Raw genomic sequence first — 21434 nt, 5'->3', positions numbered from 1 at the left:
ATCAAAACTATGAAATAACATATATGGAATCATGTAGTATCCAAATAAGTGTTAAACAAATCAAAATGTATTTTATATTTGAGATTCTTCAAAGTAGCCACCCATTACCTTGATGACCGCTTTGCACACTCTTGGCATGCTCTCAACCAGCTTCATGAATGCATTTCAATTAACAGGTGTGCCTTGTTAAAAGTTCATTTGTGAAAGGTGTGTTGGATCATTGTCCTGTTGAAAAAACAAATTATAGTCATAGCGCAAACCAGATGTGATGGTGTATCGCTTCAGAATGTTGTGGTAGCATTGCTGGTGAAATGTGCTTTGAATTCTAAATAAATCACAGACAGTGTCACCAGAAAAGCACTCCCACACCATCACACCTCCTCCTCCATGCTTCACGGTGGGAACCACACATGTGGAGATCACCATTCACCGACACTGCGTCTCAAAAAAAACACGGAGGTTGGAACCAAAAATCTCAAATTTGGACTCATCAGACCAAAAGACAGATTTCCACCGGTCTATTGTCCGTTGCTCGTGTTTCTTGGCCCAAGCAAGTCTCTTCTTCTTATTGGTGCCTTTTAGTAGTGGTTTCTTTGCAGGAATTTGACCATGAATGCCTGATTTACAGTCTCCTCTAAACAGTTGATGCTGAGATGTGTCTGAACTCTGTGGAGCATTTATTTGGGCTGTAATCTGAGGTGGAGTTTACTAATGAACTATTGAACTTATCCTCTTCAGCAGAGGTAACTCTGGGTCTTCCTTTCCTGTGGCGGTCCTCATGACAGCCAATTTCATCATAGCACTTGATGGTTTTTGTGTCGGCACTTGAAGAAACTTTTAAAAGTTCTTGAAATGTTCCGTATTGACTGACCTTCATGTCTTAAATTAATGATGGACTGTCATTTCTCTTTACTTATATGAGTTGTTCTTGCCATAATATGGACTTGGTCTTTTACCAACTGGGCTATCTTCTGTATACCACCCCTACCTTGTCACAACACAACTGATTGGCTCAAACGCATTAAGAATGAAAGAAAATCCACAAATGTACTTTTAACAAGGCACACCTGTTAATTTAAATGCATTCCAGGTGACTACCTCGTGAAGCTGGTTGAGAGAATGCCAAGAATGTGCAAAGCTGTCATCAAGGCAAAGGGTGGCTACTTTGAAGAATCTCAAATAGAAAATATATTTTGATTTGTTTTGGTTACTACATGATTCCATATGTGTTTTTTCATAGTTTCGATTTTTTCATAGTTTTGATGTCTTCACTATTATTCTACAATGTAGAAAATTGTGAAAATAAAGAAAACCCCATGAATGAGTAGGTGTGTCCAAACTTTTGACTGGTACTGTACATTTAACCTTAACTCATCATTTACAATAACAAACCAGATGTTCAAGACGTGAACAGTTCAAAAAAACAAAAAAAAAAACAAGTGACAATGTTTTTTAGTCTCTATTGTCAACACAAACATTTTTTGTCCTACACCAAAAGACCCAAAGCTCTTAGTACTGAACAAGTAGGTGTCACTGAGCAGAGTGGCTGCTACAATATGATTGAGTTTGACTGCTGGACATGCGTTTGTCAGAATACATCTCAATGTTTTTTCCCCCAGTGTTCTCAATGCCTGCCTGTCATTGTGTTCTGACTGGTAGTGCACTTACATATTCCAGCAGACCCTATACTGACTCAAACATGTCAGCGCCAATGTTCTCTGTGGGTTTTATTTCAAATTGTATCGATGGCTCGTTTTAAAGCAACCAAATATTATACAGTTTAGCATTTATTGAGATGACTCATATATTATGTCCGCAACTGCTTAAAAATGTATGTGAGTGTTCGTCTGTCCATGTCCTGTGTGTATCTTGTATATCTGTGCATGTGTGTGGTCTCAGATGTCATAGTGTGTTTGCAGTTGGGGTTGTGTGTTTACTACTGTTAGTGGGGTTGTGTATTTGTTAGTGGGGTTGTGTGATTGTTAGTGGGGTTGTGTGTTTGTTAGTGGGGTTGTGTGTTTGTTAGTGGGGTTGTGTGTTTACTACTATTAGTGGGGTGGTGTATTTGTTAGTGGGGTTGTGTGATTGTTAGTGGGGTTGTGTATTTGGTAGTGGGGTTGTGTATTTGTTAGTGGGGTTGTGTATTTGTTAGTTGGGTTGTGTGTTTGTTAGTGGGGTTGTGTATTTGTTAGTGGGGTTGTGTGTTTGTTAGTGGGGTTGTGTATTTACTACTGTTAGTGGGGTTGTGTGTTTGTTAGTGGGGTTGTGTATTTGTTAGTGGGGTTGTGTGTTTACTACTGTTAGTGGGGTTGTGTATTTGGTAGTGGGGTTGTGTATTTGTTAGTGGGGTTGTGTATTTGTTAGTTGGGTTGTGTGTTTGTTAGTGGGGTTGTGTGTTTGTTAGTGGGGTTGTGTATTTGTTAGTGGGGTTGTGTGTTTGTTAGTGGGGTTGTGTATTTGTTAGTGGGGTTGTGTGTTTGTTACTGTTAGTGGGGTTGTGTATTTGTTACTGTTAGTGGGGTTGTGTGTTTGTTAGTGGGGTTGTGTGTTTGTTAGTGGGGTTGTGTATTTGTTACTGTTAGTGGGGTTGTGTGTTTGTTAGTGGGGTTGTGTATTTCTTACTGTTGGTGAGGTTGTGTATTTGTTAGTGTTAGTGGGGTTGTGTTCATATATCGTTGCTCGTTTGTGATTCGGCATGCATCTATGTGTGTTCGCTTAGCCTAGATTTTTCTCTGGGAGAGATATTTATAAATCAACCCCCTCAAATCCTTACCGTGGCTAACTTGCTTACACACACACACACACACACACACACACACACACACACACACACACACACACACACACACACACAAACATGCACACACACACACATTCAAACATGCACACGCACACATACAAACATACACACGCACACATACAAATCTGTTGTTGTTAACATGCATGTTGTTTACAGTGTATGTTGTTGTTAACATGCATGTTGTTTACAGTGTATGTTGTTGTTAACATGAATGTTGTTGACAGCGTTCTACTTCTCAGCCACTCAGTCATCACAAGGCTGTGGAACAGTTATATGATTATACTCAAACGTATGGAATATTTAGACTACACGTCAAATGGGCCGTTTTGCCATCATTCGTTCTGGGAATTATTTCTATGTTAAGCGTCTCTGGAGCAATGTCCCATTAACCCATATGATGGAAGGAGCATCCGAGCGTTATCAACGTGGTATTCTACCGCTGTCTATTCTGACCACTAATAAAGCATGTCGCTAAAATTAGCTTTAGCTGTCTGGATGGAAAGTTTGTTGTTTGTTTGCCCTATTCATAACTTCCGGGTCATGCGTCCACTATTCATAACTTCCAGGTCCTGTGTCCACTATTCATTACTTCAGGGTCCTGTGTCCATTATTCATTACTTCAGGGTCCTGTGTCCACTATTCATTACTTCAGGGTCCTGTGTCCACTATTCATTACTTCAGGGTCCTGTGTCCACTATTAATTACTTCAGGGTCCTGTGTCCACTATTCATTACTTCAGGGTCCTGTCTCCACTATTCATTACTTCAGGGTCCTGTGTCCACTATTCATTACTTCAGGGTCCTGTGTCCACTATTCATTACTTCAGGGTCCTGTCTCCACTATTCATTACTTCAGGGTCCTGTCTCCACTATTCATTACTTCAGGGTCCTGTCTCCACTATTCATTACTTCAGGGTCCAATCTCCACTATTCATTACTTCAGGGTCCTGTCTCCACTATTCATTACTTCTGAATCCTGTGTCCACTATCCATTACTTCTGAGTCCTGTGTCCACTATTCATTACTTCAGGGTCCTGTGTCCACTATTCATTACTTCAGGGTCCTGTGTCCACTATTCATTACTTCCATGTCCACTATTCATTACTTCAGGGTCCTGTGTCCACTATTCATTACTTCAGGGTCCTGTCTCCACTATTCATTACTTCAGGGTCCTGTCTCCACTATTCATTACTTCAGGGTCCTGTCTCCACTATTCATTACTTCAGGGTCCTGTCTCCACTATTCATTACTTCAGGGTCCTGTGTCCACTATTCATTACTTCAGGGTCCTGTCTCCACTATTCATTACTTCAGGGTCCTGTCTCCACCATTCATTACTTCAGGGTCCTGTCTCCACTATTCATTACTTCAGGGTCCTGTCTCCACTATTCATTACTTCAGGGTTCTGTCTCCACTATTCATTACTTCAGGGTCCTGTCTCCACTATTCATTACTTCTGAATCCTGTGTCCACTATCCATTACTTCTGAATCCTGTGTCCACTATTCATTACTTCAGGGTCCTGTGTCCACTATTCATTACTTCAGGGTCCTGTGTCAACTATTCATTACTTCCATGTCCACTATTCATTACTTCAGGGTCCTGTGTCCACTATTCATTACTTCCATGTCCACTATTCATTACTTCAGGGTCCTGTGTCCACTATTCATTACTTCAGGGTTCTGTCTCCACTATTCATTACTTCAGGGTCCTGTCTCCACTATTCATTACTTCAGGGTCCTGTCTCCACTATTCATTACTTCAGGGTCCTGTCTCCACTATTCATTACTTCAGGGTCCTGTCTCCACTATTCATTACTTCAGGGTCCTGTGTCCACTATTCATTACTTCAGGGTCCTGTCTCCACTATTCATTACTTCAGGGTCCTGTCTCCACTATTCATTACTTCAGGGTCCTGCGTCCACTATTCATTACTTCAGGGTCCTGTCTCCACTATTCATTACTTCAGGGTCCTGTCTCCACTATTCATTACTTCAGGGTCCTGCGTCCACTATTCATTACTTCCAGGTCCTGTCTCCACTATTCATTACTTCCAGGTCCTGTCTCCACTATTCATTACTTCCAGGTCCTGCGTCCACTATTCATTACTTCCAGGTCCTGCGTCCACTATTCATAACTTCCAGGTCCTGTCTCCACTATTCATTACTTCAGGGTCCTGTCTCCACTATTCATTGCTTCAGGGTCCTGTCTCCACTATTCATTACTTCAGGGTCCTGTCTCCACTATTCATTACTTCAGGGTCCTGTCTCCACTATTCATTACTTCAGGGTCCTGTCTCCACTATTCATTACTTCAGGGTCCTGTCTCCACTATTCATTACTTCTGAATCCTGTGTCCACTATTCATTACTTCAGGGTCCTGTGTCCACTATTCATTACTTCAGGGTCCTGTCTCCACTATTCATTACTTCAGGGTCCTGTCTCCACTATTCATTACTTCAGGGTCCTGTCTCCACTATTCATTACTTCTGAATCCTGTGTCCACTATCCATTACTTCTGAATCCTGTGTCCACTATTCATTACTTCAGGGTCCTGTGTCCACTATTCATTACTTCCATGTCCACTATTCATTACTTCAGGGTCCTGTCTCCACTATTCATTACTTCAGGGTCCTGTCTCCACTATTCATTACTTCAGGGTCCTGTCTCCACCATTCATTACTTCAGGGTCCTGTCTCCACTATTCATTACTTCAGGGTCCTGTCTCCACTATTCATTACTTCAGGGTCCTGTCTCCACTATTCATTACTTCAGGGTCCTGTCTCCACTATTCATTACTTCAGGGTCCTGTCTCCACTATTCATTACTTCAGGGTCCTGTCTCCACTATTCATTACTTCCAGGTCCTGCGTCCACTATTCATTACTTCAGGGTCCTGTCTCCACTATTCATTACTTCTGAATCCTGTGTCCACTATTCATTACTTCAGGGTCCTGTGTCCACTATTCATTACTTCCATGTCCACTATTCATTACTTCAGGGTCCTGTCTCCACCATTCATTACTTCAGGGTCCTGTCTCCACTATTCATTACTTCAGGGTCCTGTCTCCACTATTCATTACTTCAGGGTCCTGTCTCCATTATTCATTACTTCAGGGTCCTGTCTCCACTATTCATTACTTCAGGGTCCTGTCTCCACTATTCATTACTTCAGGGTCCTGTCTCCACTATTCATTACTTCAGGGTCCTGTCTCCACTATTCATTACTTCAGGGTCCTGTCTCCACTATTCATTACTTCAGGGTCCTGTCTCCACTATTCATTACTTCAGGGTCCTGTCTCCACGATTCATTACTTCAGGGTCCTGTGTCCACTATTCATTACTTCAGGGTCCTGTCTCCACTATTCATTACTTCAGGGTCCTGTCTCCACTATTCATTACTTCCAGGTCCTGCGTCCACTATTCATTACTTCAGGGTCCTGTGTCCACTATTCATTACTTCAGGGTCCTGTCTCCACTATTCATTACTTCAGGGTCCTGTCTCCACCATTCATTACTTCAGGGTCCTGTCTCCACTATTCATTACTTCAGGGTCCTGTCTCCACTATTCATTACTTCAGGGTCCTGTCTCCACTATTCATTACTTCAGGGTCCTGTCTCCACTATTCATTACTTCTGAATCCTGTGTCCACAATCCATTACTTCTGAATCCTGTGTCCACTATTCATTACTTCAGGGTCCTGTGTCCACTATTCATTACTTCAGGGTCCTGTGTCCACTATTCATTACTTCCATGTCCACTATTCATTACTTCAGGGTCCTGTGTCCACTATTCATTACTTCCATGTCCACTATTCATTACTTCAGGGTCCTGTGTCCACTATTCATTACTTCAGGGTCCTGTCTCCACTATTCATTACTTCAGGGTCCTGTCTCCACTATTCATTACTTCAGGGCCCTGTCTCCACTATTCATTACTTCAGGGTCCTGTCTCCACTATTCATTACTTCAGGGTCCTGTGTCCACTATTCATTACTTCAGGGTCCTGTCTCCACTATTCATTACTTCAGGGTCCTGTCTCCACTATTCATTACTTCCAGGTCCTGCGTCCACTATTCATTACTTCAGGGTCCTGTCTCCACTATTCATTACTTCAGGGTCCTGTCTCCACTATTCATTACTTCAGGGTCCTGTCTCCACTATTCATTACTTCAGGGTCCTGTCTCCACTATTCATTACTTCAGGGTCCTGTCTCCACTATTCATTACTTCCAGGTCCTGCGTCCACTATTCATTACTTCAGGGTCCTGTCTCCACTATTCATTACTTCAGGTCCTGTCTCCACTATTCATTACTTCAGGGTCCTGTCTCCACTATTCATTACTTCAGGGTCCTGTCTCCACTATTCATTACTTCAGGGTCCTGCGTCCACTATTCATTACTTCCAGGTCCTGTCTCCACTATTCATTACTTCCAGGTCCTGTCTCCACTATTCATTACTTCCAGGTCCTGCGTCCACTATTCATTACTTCCAGGTCCTGCGTCCACTATTCATAACTTCCAGGTCCTGTCTCCACTATTCATTACTTCAGGGTCCTGTCTCCACTATTCATTGCTTCAGGGTCCTGTCTCCACTATTCATTACTTCAGGGTCCTGTCTCCACTATTCATTACTTCAGGGTCCTGTCTCCACTATTCATTACTTCAGGGTCCTGTCTCCACTATTCATTACTTCAGGGTCCTGTCTCCACTATTCATTACTTCTGAATCCTGTGTCCACTATTCATTACTTCAGGGTCCTGTGTCCACTATTCATTACTTCAGGGTCCTGTCTCCACTATTCATTACTTCAGGGTCCTGTCTCCACTATTCATTACTTCAGGGTCCTGTCTCCACTATTCATTACTTCTGAATCCTGTGTCCAATATGCATTACTTCTGAATCCTGTGTCCACTATTCATTACTTCAGGGTCCTGTGTCCACTATTCATTACTTCCATGTCCACTATTCATTACTTCAGGGTCCTGTCTCCACTATTCATTACTTCAGGGTCCTGTCTCCACTATTCATTACTTCAGGGTCCTGTCTCCACCATTCATTACTTCAGGGTCCTGTCTCCACTATTCATTACTTCAGGGTCCTGTCTCCACTATTCATTACTTCAGGGTCCTGTCTCCACTATTCATTACTTCAGGGTCCTGTCTCCACTATTCATTACTTCAGGGTCCTGTCTCCACTATTCATTACTTCAGGGTCCTGTCTCCACTATTCATTACTTCCAGGTCCTGCGTCCACTATTCATTACTTCAGGGTCCTGTCTCCACTATTCATTACTTCAGGGTCCTGTCTCCACTATTCATTACTTCAGGGTCCTGTCTCCACTATTCATTACTTCAGGGTCCTGTCTCCACTATTCATTACTTCAGGGTCCTGTCTCCACTATTCATTACTTCCAGGTCCTGCGTCCACTATTCATTACTTCAGGGTCCTGTCTCCACTATTCATTACTTCAGGGTCCTGTCTCCACTATTCATTACTTCAGGGTCCTGTCTCCACTATTCATTACTTCAGGGTCCTGTCTCCACTATTCATTACTTCAGGGTCCTGTCTCCACTATTCATTACTTCAGGGTCCTGTCTCCACTATTCATTACTTCAGGGTCCTGCGTCCACTATTCATTACTTCCAGGTCCTGTCTCCACTATTCATTACTTCCAGGTCCTGTCTCCACTATTCATTACTTCCAGGTCCTGCGTCCACTATTCATAACTTCCAGGTCCTGCGTCCACTATTCATTACTTCCAGGTCCTGCGTCCACTATTCATTACTTCAGGATCCTGTCTCCACTATTCATTACTTCAGGGTCCTGTCTCCACTATTCATTACTTCAAGGTCCTGTCTCCACTATTCATTACTTCAGGGTCCTGTCTCCACTATTCATTACTTCAGGGTCCTGTCTCCACTATTCATTACTTCTGAATCCTGTGTCCACTATTCATTACTTCAGGGTCCTGTGTCCACTATTCATTACTTCAGGGTCCTGTGTCCACTATTCATTACTTCAGGGTCCTGTCTCCACTATTCATTACTTCAGGGTCCTGTCTCCACTATTCATTACTTCCAGGTCCTGCGTCCATTATTCATTACTTCCAAGATCAGCGTCCACTATTCATTACTTCCAGGTCCTGCGTCCACTATTCATTACCTCCAAGATCAGCGTCCACTATTCATTACTTCCAGGTCCTGCGTCCACTATTCATTACTTCAGGGTCTTGCATCCCCCATTATTCTGCCCTCTGTCCTGCTTCGTTTAAATGCTAAGAGCGTCTATCTCTCTTTCATTTCTTGCTCTCTCCTGCTAAATATGTTAGTCAGTCTCTCTTTTGCCCTCATTGCTCTGCTTCTCCCTAAATGACTCCCTCTTTTCCCTTTCCTTGCTCTCATCTCTCTCAGTCTCTCTCAGTCTCTCTCTGTCTCTCTCAGTCTCTCTCAGTCTCTCTCAGTCTCTCTCAGTCTCTCTCTGTCCCTCTCAGTCTCTCTCTGTCCCTCTCTGTCCCTCTCAGTCTCTCTCTTTCTCTCTCAGTCTCTCTCAGTCTCTCTCTTTGTCCCTCAGGACCAAGACAGTGTTTTCCAGTGTATCGCAGTGTTTTTTCCATGGCAAAAATGTAAACACAAAGCCAGTCAGAAGACATGATTAAGCAATTGTTTATAATGCATAGATTTCTATTGAACTCTCAGTTCTACGGGGTTACCTATGTAGGGGCTAGGGGTCGAACCGGAGTTCAGCGCGAGTTTGCTAATAAGTTCTGCTAATGCTGTCAGTGGAGAGCCTGCTCCAGCAGACTGATGTATACTCTACAATACAGTGAATGAACTTGCCCTTCTGTGGCATTGAAAAGTCTAGTGCATTTATGTAATGATGGCTATAGTCACTCTCTTAGGGCAGGTTCAAACCACTTCCTGTTAAACTAATTTTAGCACGACTTCAGCAAGTGCATTCAAAGGCAGACAGTTTTAGTTTCATTTGGACACTAGAATCGTAACTCCACTCTATGTCGTCTGAAGGTAATCTAGATAATGTTGTCCCTTTTGAGGCTAGTGCTGGTGGTCATCAAAGAGACAGGCTCAAAGGCACAAAAACGCCCTCGGCCCCCAATCCCTTAGACTCATATTGTCGGAAACACTGTGGAATCGACGGCTTAGCTTGTTAGGGACATGCGGATTTGTGATTTTTTTTCCCGGCCTCTCCATGTACCGCTTTGGGGAGAATTCCCAGCTCGTCCCATGGTTAAGCTCCCTGCCGAGTGGCATTGTGTTGTGTCTCATCCGGACTCAGCAGATGGTATGGCCATGTAATCAGCGTTTTTAGTGGCTCGTTTGTAGGCCAGGGGACATGTTGGTACGGTGGCGTCTCGGGATGCCTGGGCAGTCTGAAGATCACTCAATACGACAAGCCCTCTGGAAAGGATATTAGCTGAAGCTCCTGAAACTGGAACATAAAAACGTTCTGTACCTGTGGCAATAGAGCCCCTTGTCGGATCGTGAAACTACATGCCAGTACACTCACATTAAGTACCATGCTCTACACGTGTTTTTTAATGTTGTGTTTTCTCACATTAAAAACCATAGCTTATGTGAGTGATCATGAAACCCATGTATGACTTCTCTTTAAGCAGATCGATAATAGATGCTTTGCAGCACCATGTTTCTAATATGGCAGTGTGTAGCTACCACCGTACTTCTAGTGGACTTGAAAATATACAGCCCCCCCCTCGCCCCCCTAGTCAGATCAGACTCTCACCAAGTAACTAGGAATCCTACTCTAGCTCTTTGCGTTTCTAATACCAGCTCTCTGGGAAGGCTTTGGTTTCTGAGCTAACGTTACTGAACTACGGTCTGAAGGCCTATAACATGAATGTCATTGCTCCAACCATGTGTTATCCCCATCCATCCTTGAATAGGAAAACCCTATCCACTTAAGAGATCCCAAGTGCTCTGGTATTACACTTTGCTATCCTCTTATAAACAAAGCATGAATTCAGTCCTGAAGTCTGTGGCCAAATTCTCCTTTGGATCTCTGGGTAGAGATCCCCAGTGGGTAGAGATCTCTGTTGGCTGTCCCAGTGGGTAGAGATCCCTGTTGGTTGTCCCAGTGGGTAGAGATCAGTGGGTAGAGATCCCTGTTAGCTGTCCCAGTGGGTAGAGACCCCTGTTAGCTGTCCCAGTGGGTAGAGATCCCTGTTAGCTGTCCCAGTGGGTAGAGATTCCTGTTAGCTGTCTCAGTGAGTAGAGATAAGTGGGTAGTGATTCCTGTTAGCTGTCCCAGTGGGTAGAGATCAGTGGGTAGTGATTCCTGTTAGCTGTCCCAGTGGGTAGAGATCATTGGGTAGTGATTCTTGATAGCTGTCCCAGTGGGTAGAGATCCCTGTTAGCTGTCCCAGTGGGCAGAGATCAGTAGCTGCTGCTGAATCATGACATCGTTGATGTCACTTGGTATTGTGACCCTCTGGGAAAGTGTTTTTGCCACAACTGAAGAGAGGACGATTACACAGCGTAGAGGAGCTCAGCCATCAGGCTGCTGCACTTGTCAGCATCTCTGTCGCACCATGGGCCAATCAAAATATGGTATTTGGAATCTAGAAGTCTTTGTTGTTGTCACTCTGTTCTCTCAGTAAATAATGTCTTTGTTGACCACGGAACCAAATAGGAAGCCATTGCAAACCAAGAGATTCAACTCAAGTTTTATCCACACAATCATTTTTTATCCTGATCTACATCAGCCTCAGACGAGAGATTAGGCAACCTCCGTCACTAAGACAGACGGGATTAAAGCCCTCATCTCATCCTGATGCTGTGTTCATGTTTGATTTGCATTAGTAACTCTTCATTTCAACCCACCAAGACACATCTTCTAAATACAGTCATGAATATGAAATATGACACTTCCTTAAGCCATAGCAGCCAATAATAATTGAGTGACAAATGAATAGACCATTGCACTGACATGCATAAGAGCAAATAGTTAGTAAATTGGTTGGTATATGTTGCAATGTTTTTTACTCTACAATTATGTTGATGTTTGTTAGGGTGTTCTTTGCAATCCCACCTGGTTTGTTATGTCTTCTGATGGTATGTGTTATGTCTTCTGATGGTATTTGTTGTCTGCCAATGGTATTTGTTATGTCTGCTGATGGTATTTGTTATGTCTGCTGATGGTATTTGTTATGTCTGCTGATGGTATGTGTTATGTCTGCTGATGGTATGTGTTATGTCTGCTGATGGTATTTGTTATGTCTGCTGATGGTATATGTCTGTTGATGGTATTTGTTATGTCTGCTGATGGTATTTGTTATGTCTGCTGATGGTATGTGTTGTGTCTGCTGATGGTATTTGTTATGTCTGCTGATGGTATGTGTTATGTCTGCTGATGGTATGTGTTGTGTCTGCTGATGGTATTTGTTATGTCTGCTGATGGTATGTGTTGTGTCTGCTGATGGTATATGTCTGTTGATGGTATTTGTTATGTCTGCTGATGGTATATGTCTGTTGATGGTATTTGTTATGTCTGCTGATGGTATTTGTTATGTCTGCTGATGGTATGTGTTGTGTCTGCTGATGGTATTTGTTATGTCTGCTGATGGTATGTGTTATGTCTGCTGATGGTATGTGTTGTGTCTGCTGATGGTATTTGTTATGTCTGCTGATGGTATGTGTTGTGTCTGCTGATGGTATATGTCTGTTGATGGTATTTGTTATGTCTGCTGATGGTATATGTCTGTTGATGGTATTTGTTATGTCTGCTGATGGTATTTGTTATGTCTGCTGATGGTATGTGTTATGTCTGCTGATGGTATTTGTTATGTCTGCTGATGGTATGTGTTGTGTCTGCTGATGGTATTTGTTATGTCTGCTGATGGTATATGTCTGTTGATGGTATTTGTTATGTCTGCTGATGGTATATGTCTGTTGATGGTATTTGTTATGTCTGCTGATGGTATTTGTTATGTCTGCTGATGGTATGTGTTATGTCTGCTGATGGTATTTGTTATGTCTGCTGATGGTATGTGTTGTGTCTGCTGATGGTATTTGTTATGTCTGCTGATGGTATATGTCTGTTGATGGTATTTGTTATGTCTGCTGATGGTATGTGTTATGTCTGCTGATGGTATTTGTTATGTCTGCTGATGGTATTTGTTATGTCTGCTGATGGTATGTGTCTGTTGATGGTATGTGTTATGTCTGCTGATGGTATGTGTTATGTCTGCTGATGGTATTTGTTATGTCTGCTGATGGTATTTGTTATGTCTGCTGATGGTATGTGTTATGTCTGCTGATGGTATTTGTTATGTCTGCTGATGGTATGTGTTATGTCTGCTGATGGTATGTGTTATGTCTGCTGATGGTATTTGTTATGTCTGCTGATGGTATTTGTTATGTCTGCTGATGGTATGTGTCTGTTGATGGTATTTGTTATGTCTGCTGATGGTATGTGTCTGTTGATGGTATGTGTTATGTCTGCTGATGGTATTTGTTATGTCTGCTGATGGTATGTGTCTGTTGATGGTATTTGTTATGTCTGCTGATGGTATGTGTCTGTTGATGGTATGTGTTATGTCTGCTGATGGTATTTGTTATGTCTGCTTGTGGTAGCATCAAAGTCTTGTCGACTACAAGAGGCTAAAGTAGAGTGAATTTATGTTTCTTCATATGAGATGGTCTCTTACTAAAAGCTGCATATTGAACCATCTCTCTGGTGATTCATAATATCTATCTACCTCATCCCCATACTGTATTTATTTATCTTGCTCCTTTGCACCCCAGTATCTCTACTTGCACATTCATCTTCTGCACATCTACAATTCCAGTGTTTAATTGCTATATTGTAATTACTTCGCCACCATGGCCTATTTATTGCCTTAATTCCCTTATCTTACCTCATTTGCACTCACTGTATATAGACTTTTTGTTTTCTTTTGTTCTACTGTATTATTGACTGTATGTTTGTTTATTCCGTGTGTAACTCTGTGTTGTTGTTTGTGTCGAACTGCTTTGCTTTATCTTGACCAGGTCGCAGTTGTAAATTAGAACTTGTTCTCAACTGGCCTACCTGGTTAAATAAAGGTGAAATAAAAAAGTTAAAAAATAAAAAAAAATACCCATCCTCTTCAATAATATACTTGCTAACGACATTGTCTCCGCTGACTCATATCATCCTATCAACTGTCATAATGATACAGTGTTATATAAAGAGTATTGAGTCCCTCCCAGGTGACAGTCAGTAAGTGCTCTATCTGCCTCTCTTTATAACGTTCCCACACAGCTGTATTGAGTGACTCCCTTAGCCTCAAACTACCTCCTAAAATGTTCCAGCTTGCCCAGATACATCAGATAAAACACTTAAACAATTACTGTCTTCTCTGCTCTCCTCAGAGAGAGGGAGCCTTACTTCATTGTGACCCGATTAGGAATACAGCAAGGTTGTGCAGATTGTTGTTTATCCAGACAGACGGCAGTGTCCACAGGTGACATTAACCATCGCCCACACCCCCCTTCCTCTCACAGGAAGACGGCTGCTAGTTATTACTCTCTCTCTCTCTCTCTCTCTCTCTCTCTCTCTCTCTCTCTCTCTCTCTCTCTCTCTCTCTCTCTCTCTCTCTCTCTCTCTCTCTCTCTCTCTCTCTCTCTCTCTCTCTCTCTCTCTCTCTCTCTCTCTCTCTCTCTCTCTCTCTCTCTCTCTCTCTCTCTCTCTCTCTCTCTCTCTCTCTCTCTCTCTCTCTCTCTCTCTCTCTCTCTCTCTCTCTCTCTCTCTCTCTCTCGACATTAAGGAACCACAGGAATGAAATACTGTTACTGTTAAGGCATCATTTGTTTCTCAAACACACACACACATTAATGACTTGATTTATTTTAATCCCACACGTCTCTTTAGTTTTCCCTCTGTCACTCTCTCTTACACATGTATTACTCACACAAACACACACACACTCTTCCCCTGTCATACACACACACACACACACACACACACTCTTCCCTTGTCACACACACACACACACACACACACACACACACACACACACACACACACACACACACACACACACACACATACAACTCTTGCTTTATCACACACACACACACACACTTTTCCCCTGTCATACACACACACACTCTTCCTCTGTCATACACACACACACACACACACACACACACTCACCCGCCCACCCACCCACACACACACACACACACACACCCAACACACCCACCCACCCACACACCAACACACACACACACACACCCACACACCCACACACCCAACCACCCACACACAGACAGAGTTCTCCTCTTCTAGTTCTATTCCCTTTACCTTGCTGCTGTAGTATGGGTTCTTTAGAAATGCCTGTCTACAGTCCGTCTCTATTGTTCCATGACCTAACGCTGCCTCTCGTCACGTCTCTACTCATTACTGATCATTGGTGTCCTTCAGTACGAACCAAAAATAATATGGTCCTCCAGACATGGTCATTTTTTCCTCATTTGTGTTTCGCCTGCAATGCCTGTGAAATATCCTGTCATTAGTGAATAACAGATTGAACGTAATACAATCCTAACATCCCATTTCTCCTCTCTGCTCTCTTCTCTCTCCCTCTCTCTTTAGACTATGCTGACTGTTCTGCTCTCTTCTCTCTCCCTCTCTCTTTAGACTATGCTGACTGTTCTGCTCTCTTCTCTCTCCCTCTCTCTTTAGACTATGCTGACTGTTCTGCTCTCTTCTCTCTCCCTCTCTCTTTAGACTATGCTGACTGTTCTGCTCTCTTCTCTCTCCCTCTCTCTTTAGACTATGCTGACTGTTCTGCTCTCTTCTCTCTCCCTCTCTCTTTAGACTATGCTGACTGTTCTGCTCTCTTCTCTCTCCCTCTCTCTTTAGACTATGCTGACTGTTCTGCTCTCTTCTCTCTCCCTCTCTCTTTAGACTATGCTGACTGTTCTGCTCTCTTCTCTCTCCCTCTCTCTTTAGACTATGCTGACTGTTCTGCTCTCTTCTCTCTCCCTCTCTCTTTAGACTATGCTGACTGTTCTGCTCTCTTCTCTCTCCCTCTCTCTTTAGACTATGCTGACTGCAATCTCCATGAGTGCCATTGCCACCAATGGTGTTGTTCCAGGTGGGTGAACATGCGTTGGTATCCGGCCTTGCTATTGGGACTACTACTTCTACTAAAGAGCTGGTTTTGGCTCAAAAATGCATATCCATCGTTTCAGCCCTAGCAACGCTATAATATTAGTCACGTCCAGACTCCTGGGACCCCACATGAAACTTATATGGCTGTGTTTATATGATTAGAGATGGTATCTGTTAATCACGTCTCATCCTGGCTTTACTCACCCCTTGGTTAGCTGAGATCAGAGGTGAGAGGAAATTACTTGCTTGGGCAGTGGAGTAACAATGTAGCCACCATTTTGTGGTGTAAATCTGGGTCATGTTCATTAGGCACCAAATGTAGAAAATGGACTGAAATAGGGAGGGACTGCCTGGACATGTCCAATAAGAAACGCTCATTTTCATTTCCCAAAGTCAGAGACCCTGCTCTGATTGGAGAATAGCAGGATTTGGGTCATTTACATTTAACATGACATGAAATACAGTGATGCTGTAAAAGACGAAATTCACACACATCATTCCAAATCCACATAATTTCAAATCAGTTAATTTGAGATGCAGTTTGTATACAAACTGTAATTTAAAAGTGCAATATGTCATTGAAAGAGTGTGTGTATTTATTTGCTGTCTGCAGCTGGAGGCTCCTACTACATGATCTCCCGTTCTCTGGGGCCTGAGTTTGGGGGCGCCGTGGGCATTTGTTTCTACCTGGGAACAACGTTTGCTGGAGCCATGTACATCCTGGGGTCCATCGAACTCTTACTGGTAAGAACCTGGGCTTGAAATAAGTATCTTTATATCTATCCACCTCTCTCTATCTCTCTCTCCCTCTCTTTCTATCTCTCTCTCACTCTCCCTCTGATTGCGTGTGTGTGTATCTGTCTATTTATCTTTCCTTCCTTTCCTTCTGTCTGCCCATCTCGCTCTCTCTTTCATCTCTCTTTCTGTCTGCCCATCTCGCTCTCTTTCACCTCTCTTTCTGTCTGCCCATCTCGCTCTCTCTTTCACCTCTCTTTCTGTCTGCCCATCTTGCTCTCTCTTTCACCTCTCCTTCTGTCTGCCCATCTCGCTCTCTCTTTCATCTCTCTTTCCATCTGCCCATCTCGCTCTCTCTTTCACCTCTATTTCTGTCTGCCCATCTCGCTCTCTCTTTCATCACTCTTTCCATCTGCCCATCTCGCTCTCTCTTTCATCTCTCTTTCCATCTGCCCATCTCGCTCTCTCTTTCACCTCTATTTCTGTCTGCCCATCTCGCTCTCTCTTTCATCACTCTTTCCATCTGCCCATCTCGCTCTCTCTTTCAATCTCTCTTTCAATCTGCCCATCTCGCTCTCTCTTTCCATCTGCCCATCTCGCTCTCTCTTTCAATCTCTCTTTCAATCTGCCCATCTCGCTCTCTCTTTCATCTCTCTTTCTGTCTGTCCATCTCGCTCTCTCTTTCACCTCTCTTTCTGTCTGCCCATCTCGCTCTCTCTTTCATCTCTCTTTCCGTCTGCCCATCTCGCTCTCTCTTTCATCTCTCTTTCCATCTGCCCATCTCGCTCTCTCTTTCATCTCTCTTTCCGTCTGCCCATCTCGCTCTCTCTTTCAATCTGCCCATCTCGCTCTCTCTTTCATCTCTCTTTCAATCTGCCCATCTCGCTCTCTCTTTCATCTCTCTTTCCGTCTGCCCATCTCGCTCTCTCTTTCAATCTGCCCATCTCGCTCTCTCTTTCATCTCTCTTTCAATCTGCCCATCTCGCTCTCTCTTTCATCTCTCTTTCCGTCTGCCCATCTCGCTCTCTCTTTCAATCTGCCCATCTCGCTCTCTCTTTCATCTCTCTTTCAATCTGCCCATCTCGCTCTCTCTTTCATCTCTCTTTCAATCTGCTCATCTCGCTCTCTCTTTCATCTCTCTTTCCGTCTGCCCATCTCGCTCTCTCTTTCAATCTGCCCATCTCGCTCTCTCTTTCATCTCTCTTTCCATCTGCCCATCTCGCTCTCTCTTTCATCTCTCTTTCCGTCTGCCCATCTCGCTCTCTCTTTCATCTCTCTTTCAATCTGCCCATCTCGCTCTCTCTTTCATCTCTCGTTCAATCTGCCCATCTCGCTCTCTCTTTCATCTCTCTTTCAATCTGCCCATCTCGCTCTCTCTTTCATCTCTCTTTCCGTCTGCCCATCTCGCTCTCTCTTTCAATCTGCCCATCTCGCGCTCTCTTTCATCTCTCTTTCCATCTGCCCATCTCGCTCTCTCTTTCACCTCTCTTTCCGTCTGCCCATCTCGCTCTCTCTTTCATCTCTCTTTCAATCTGCCCATCTCGCTCTCTCTTTCATCTCTCTTTCCATCTGCCCATCTCGCTCTCTCTTTCATCTCTATTTCAGTCTGCCCATCTCGCGCTCTCTTTCAGCTCTCTTTCTGTCTGCCCATCTCGCTCTCTCTTTCTTATGTTCAGTCCTGTCTTTGTGCATGTCCTCCTGTCCCTCTGTCTTTATTTCTCTTTATCCTGCTTTGATGCTATTATCTCCCTCTCCAACTGTCCACAATGAATTTGAATAAATATAAAGATCGTTCATCGTTGTCTGTCCCCCTCCCTCTCTTTTTCCACACTGAATCCTCCTCTCCCTGTCGCTGCTCTCTCTTGGATTAAGAGCTGAGTAATTATGTAAATTCTGCATAAAGGAGAGATAAGGCCATTGACAGAATAATGAGACCATTCGTAGAAACTGCCATCACTTTGGTCCAGTGTTATCTACACACTAGGGGTGCATCTCAATTGTATTGCCTTGATTCCACGCCTCCTCTTTCCTTGTCTTCCTCTCAATATGCATTGGAGGTCTGAGGTTTCTCCACTCAGACTATCTCCTCTCACACATTTTGACAAGAGGGCGAGGCGAGAGCACACAACGACATCACTATCACCAAAAGCGACAACAGTGACACATCAAAGGCTGTGAGTGTGACAGGCTTGTGATGCTGAAAATACAGCGACCATTATACCTGCGCACTCCCGTGTAGGAGAGCACAATTTTTGTAAAACACACAGACAGAAGTCACACACAGCATGATGTTAAAGAGTAAGCAGCCTGTTCACTCATTCGTTATTTTTCAGAGATAGCTAGCTAACAGCAGCAAGCGAGCTGCAATAAAATAAAATGAAAACAGTTCCACTCGTCAAATTATGATAATTTAAAACTAAACTTCTTGTTGAAAGTTAATCTTGAAAAGGGAGAAGTTAAGAAATTAGCAACAACGTCCTCTTTGATAACACCTGCTGCTGCTGCACACTAGCCTACAACAAAACATAGCAGAGCCGTAGGAAAACTGCTACACACTATTGCACAGTGACCTGTCAGCCTTCGAGAAGGTGGAAGTTTCCATACGTTTTTGTAAAAATGGTAGAACCCATTACAATGAGAACCTGTTCTCAACTAGCTTACCTGGTTAAATAAAGGTGAAATAAAAAATAAAAAAACTAATCAAAATGTGATTGGTTGATTCCACTGTCACTCCAGAATTCTGCCCTTAAGGTGTCTGCAAACATAGGTTTGCTAGGCGAAGAGGACATCTGAGCCTCGCATACTCCCTTAAAAGACCTTGACTTGAAAAATGAGAAAAAAACTGCAATATTACTGTTTGTCCCTTTTGAGACGCCGTATCAACAACATAGCCAGTGTACGCTTCCTCAAAATAATCAGAATTAATCTAAGCTATATCAAGAAATCTGTAATTAATTTGTATGTTTTTGCAAAGGCGGTCTTAGTCGCCCAATTTTACATCTAACTAAGATGTTTGTTGCAGTATTTCTTGTTGAATGACAACAAACACTTAATTGAAGAATCCCTTCCATAGTTCCTCATCACCGAAGAAGGGGCATGGACTTCGGGTACCAAACTTCGACTTGCCTCAAGAAAAAAATGCGTGTGCTCAACCAGCTGAACAAACAAAAACGTCACACATTTTTTGTCATAATATATGCACAAACTGTTTCAACAGGGAAGCATGCGACAGGCTTAATACTGTTGACTGAAAGGCTTAATACTGTTGACTGGCAGATGCCTTCTGAGGGCTTAGCCAATGGGGAGCTACACTCTAAGAAAAAGGCTTCCAAAAGGGTTCTTTTGGCTGTCCCCATAGGAAAACCCTGTTTGGTTCCAGATAGAATCATTTCAGGATCCGTGTAGAACCCTCTGTGGAAAGGGTTCTACCTAAAGGGTTCTACCTGGAACCAAAATGCGTTCTTCAAAGGGTTCTCCTATGGGGACAGCTGAAGAACCCTTTTAGGTTTTAGATAGCATATTTTTCTAAGAGAACACTAAAGAAACATCCTGATTGGATTACATTCTTTATTCTCAGTTGTAACCCTTTCCTTTTAACACAAACTGAAGATATTCAATCAGAATATCATTGAAAATAATAATATAATTAGAATATAATTGAAAAGATAAAATACCACTAAAACAAATGTATTTGTTTAAAAAAATACAACAATTATTTTAGAAATCCCAGAAGGCCTTGAAGGATCCCCACTGACAGTTCCCCACTACAAATCACTTGTTGTGGCTTTCTGTTCAATTTGTCTTAAATTGATTGGCTTGAAAGGAAGAGGAAGAACACGTTATTAAAGATGTATTAGGACGACATGTCTGACTATGTGTACTCTATTTAATAGCTACAGTTGAAGTCGAAAGTTTACATACACCTGAGCTAAATACATTTAAACTCAGTTTTTCACAATTCCTGACATTTAATCCAAGTAACAATTCCCTGTTTTAGGTCAGTTAAGAATGTGAAATGCCAGAATAATAATAGAGAGAATGATTTATTTCAGCTTTTATTTATTTCTTCACATTCCCAGTGGGTCAGAAGTTTACATACACACAATTAGTATTTGGTAGCATATCCTTTAAATTGTTTAACTTGGGTCAAGTGTTTTGGGTAGCCTTCCACAAGCTTCCCAAGTTGGGTGAATTTTGGCCTATTCCTTCTGACAGAGCTGGTGTAACTGAGTCAGGTTTGTAGGCCTCCTTGCTCGCACACACTTTTTCAGTTCTGCCCACAAATTCTCTATTGGATTGAGTTCAGGGCTTTGTGATGGCCACTCCAATACCTTGACTTTGTTGACCTTAAGCCATTTTGCCACAACTTTGGAAGTATGCGTGTGGTCATTGATCATTTGGAAAACCCATTTGCAACCAAGCTTTAACTGATGTCTTGAGATGTTGCTTCAATATATCCACAGAATTGTCCCTCCTCATGATGCCATCTATTTTGTGAAGTGCACCAGTCCCTCCTGCAGCAAAGCACCCCAACAAAATGATGCTGCCATCTCCGTGCTTCATGGTTGGGATGGTGTTCTTTGGCTTGCAAGCCTCCCCCTTTTTCCTCCAAACATAACGATGGTCATTATGGCCTAACAGTTCTATTTTTGTTTCATCAGACCAGAGGACATTTCTCCAAAAAGTATGATCTTTGTCCCCATGTGCAGTTGCAAACCGTAGTCTGGCTTTGGAGCAGTGGCTTCTTCCTTGCTGAGCGGCCTTTCAGG

At 42.9% G+C, this 21434-nt stretch overlaps 1 protein-coding gene across 4 annotated transcripts in view; it reads left to right on the top strand.

The window, feature by feature from the left end:
- slc12a5a (solute carrier family 12 member 5a) overlaps positions 1–21434 on the top strand; it is a 267611-nt gene that overhangs the window by 203861 nt on the left and 42316 nt on the right. For all 4 annotated transcript variants that reach the window (XM_090241954.1, XM_090241953.1, XM_090241955.1 and 1 more), the window contains exons 5-6: positions 15859–15913; positions 16544–16674. In XM_090241954.1, coding sequence (XP_090098080.1) covers positions 15859–15913; positions 16544–16674 — 186 coding nt within the window. The remainder of the gene's footprint in view (positions 1–15858; positions 15914–16543; positions 16675–21434) is intronic.

The sequence above is a fragment of the Oncorhynchus mykiss genome, chromosome 7 (genome assembly GCF_057628025.1).
Source record: "Oncorhynchus mykiss isolate SJ-2025 chromosome 7, ASM5762802v1, whole genome shotgun sequence".
In the NCBI taxonomy this organism is placed as follows: Eukaryota; Metazoa; Chordata; class Actinopteri; order Salmoniformes; family Salmonidae; genus Oncorhynchus; species Oncorhynchus mykiss.
Note: the sequence above shows the minus strand (reverse complement) of the source record. Positions and strands in the feature narration are given on the sequence as shown.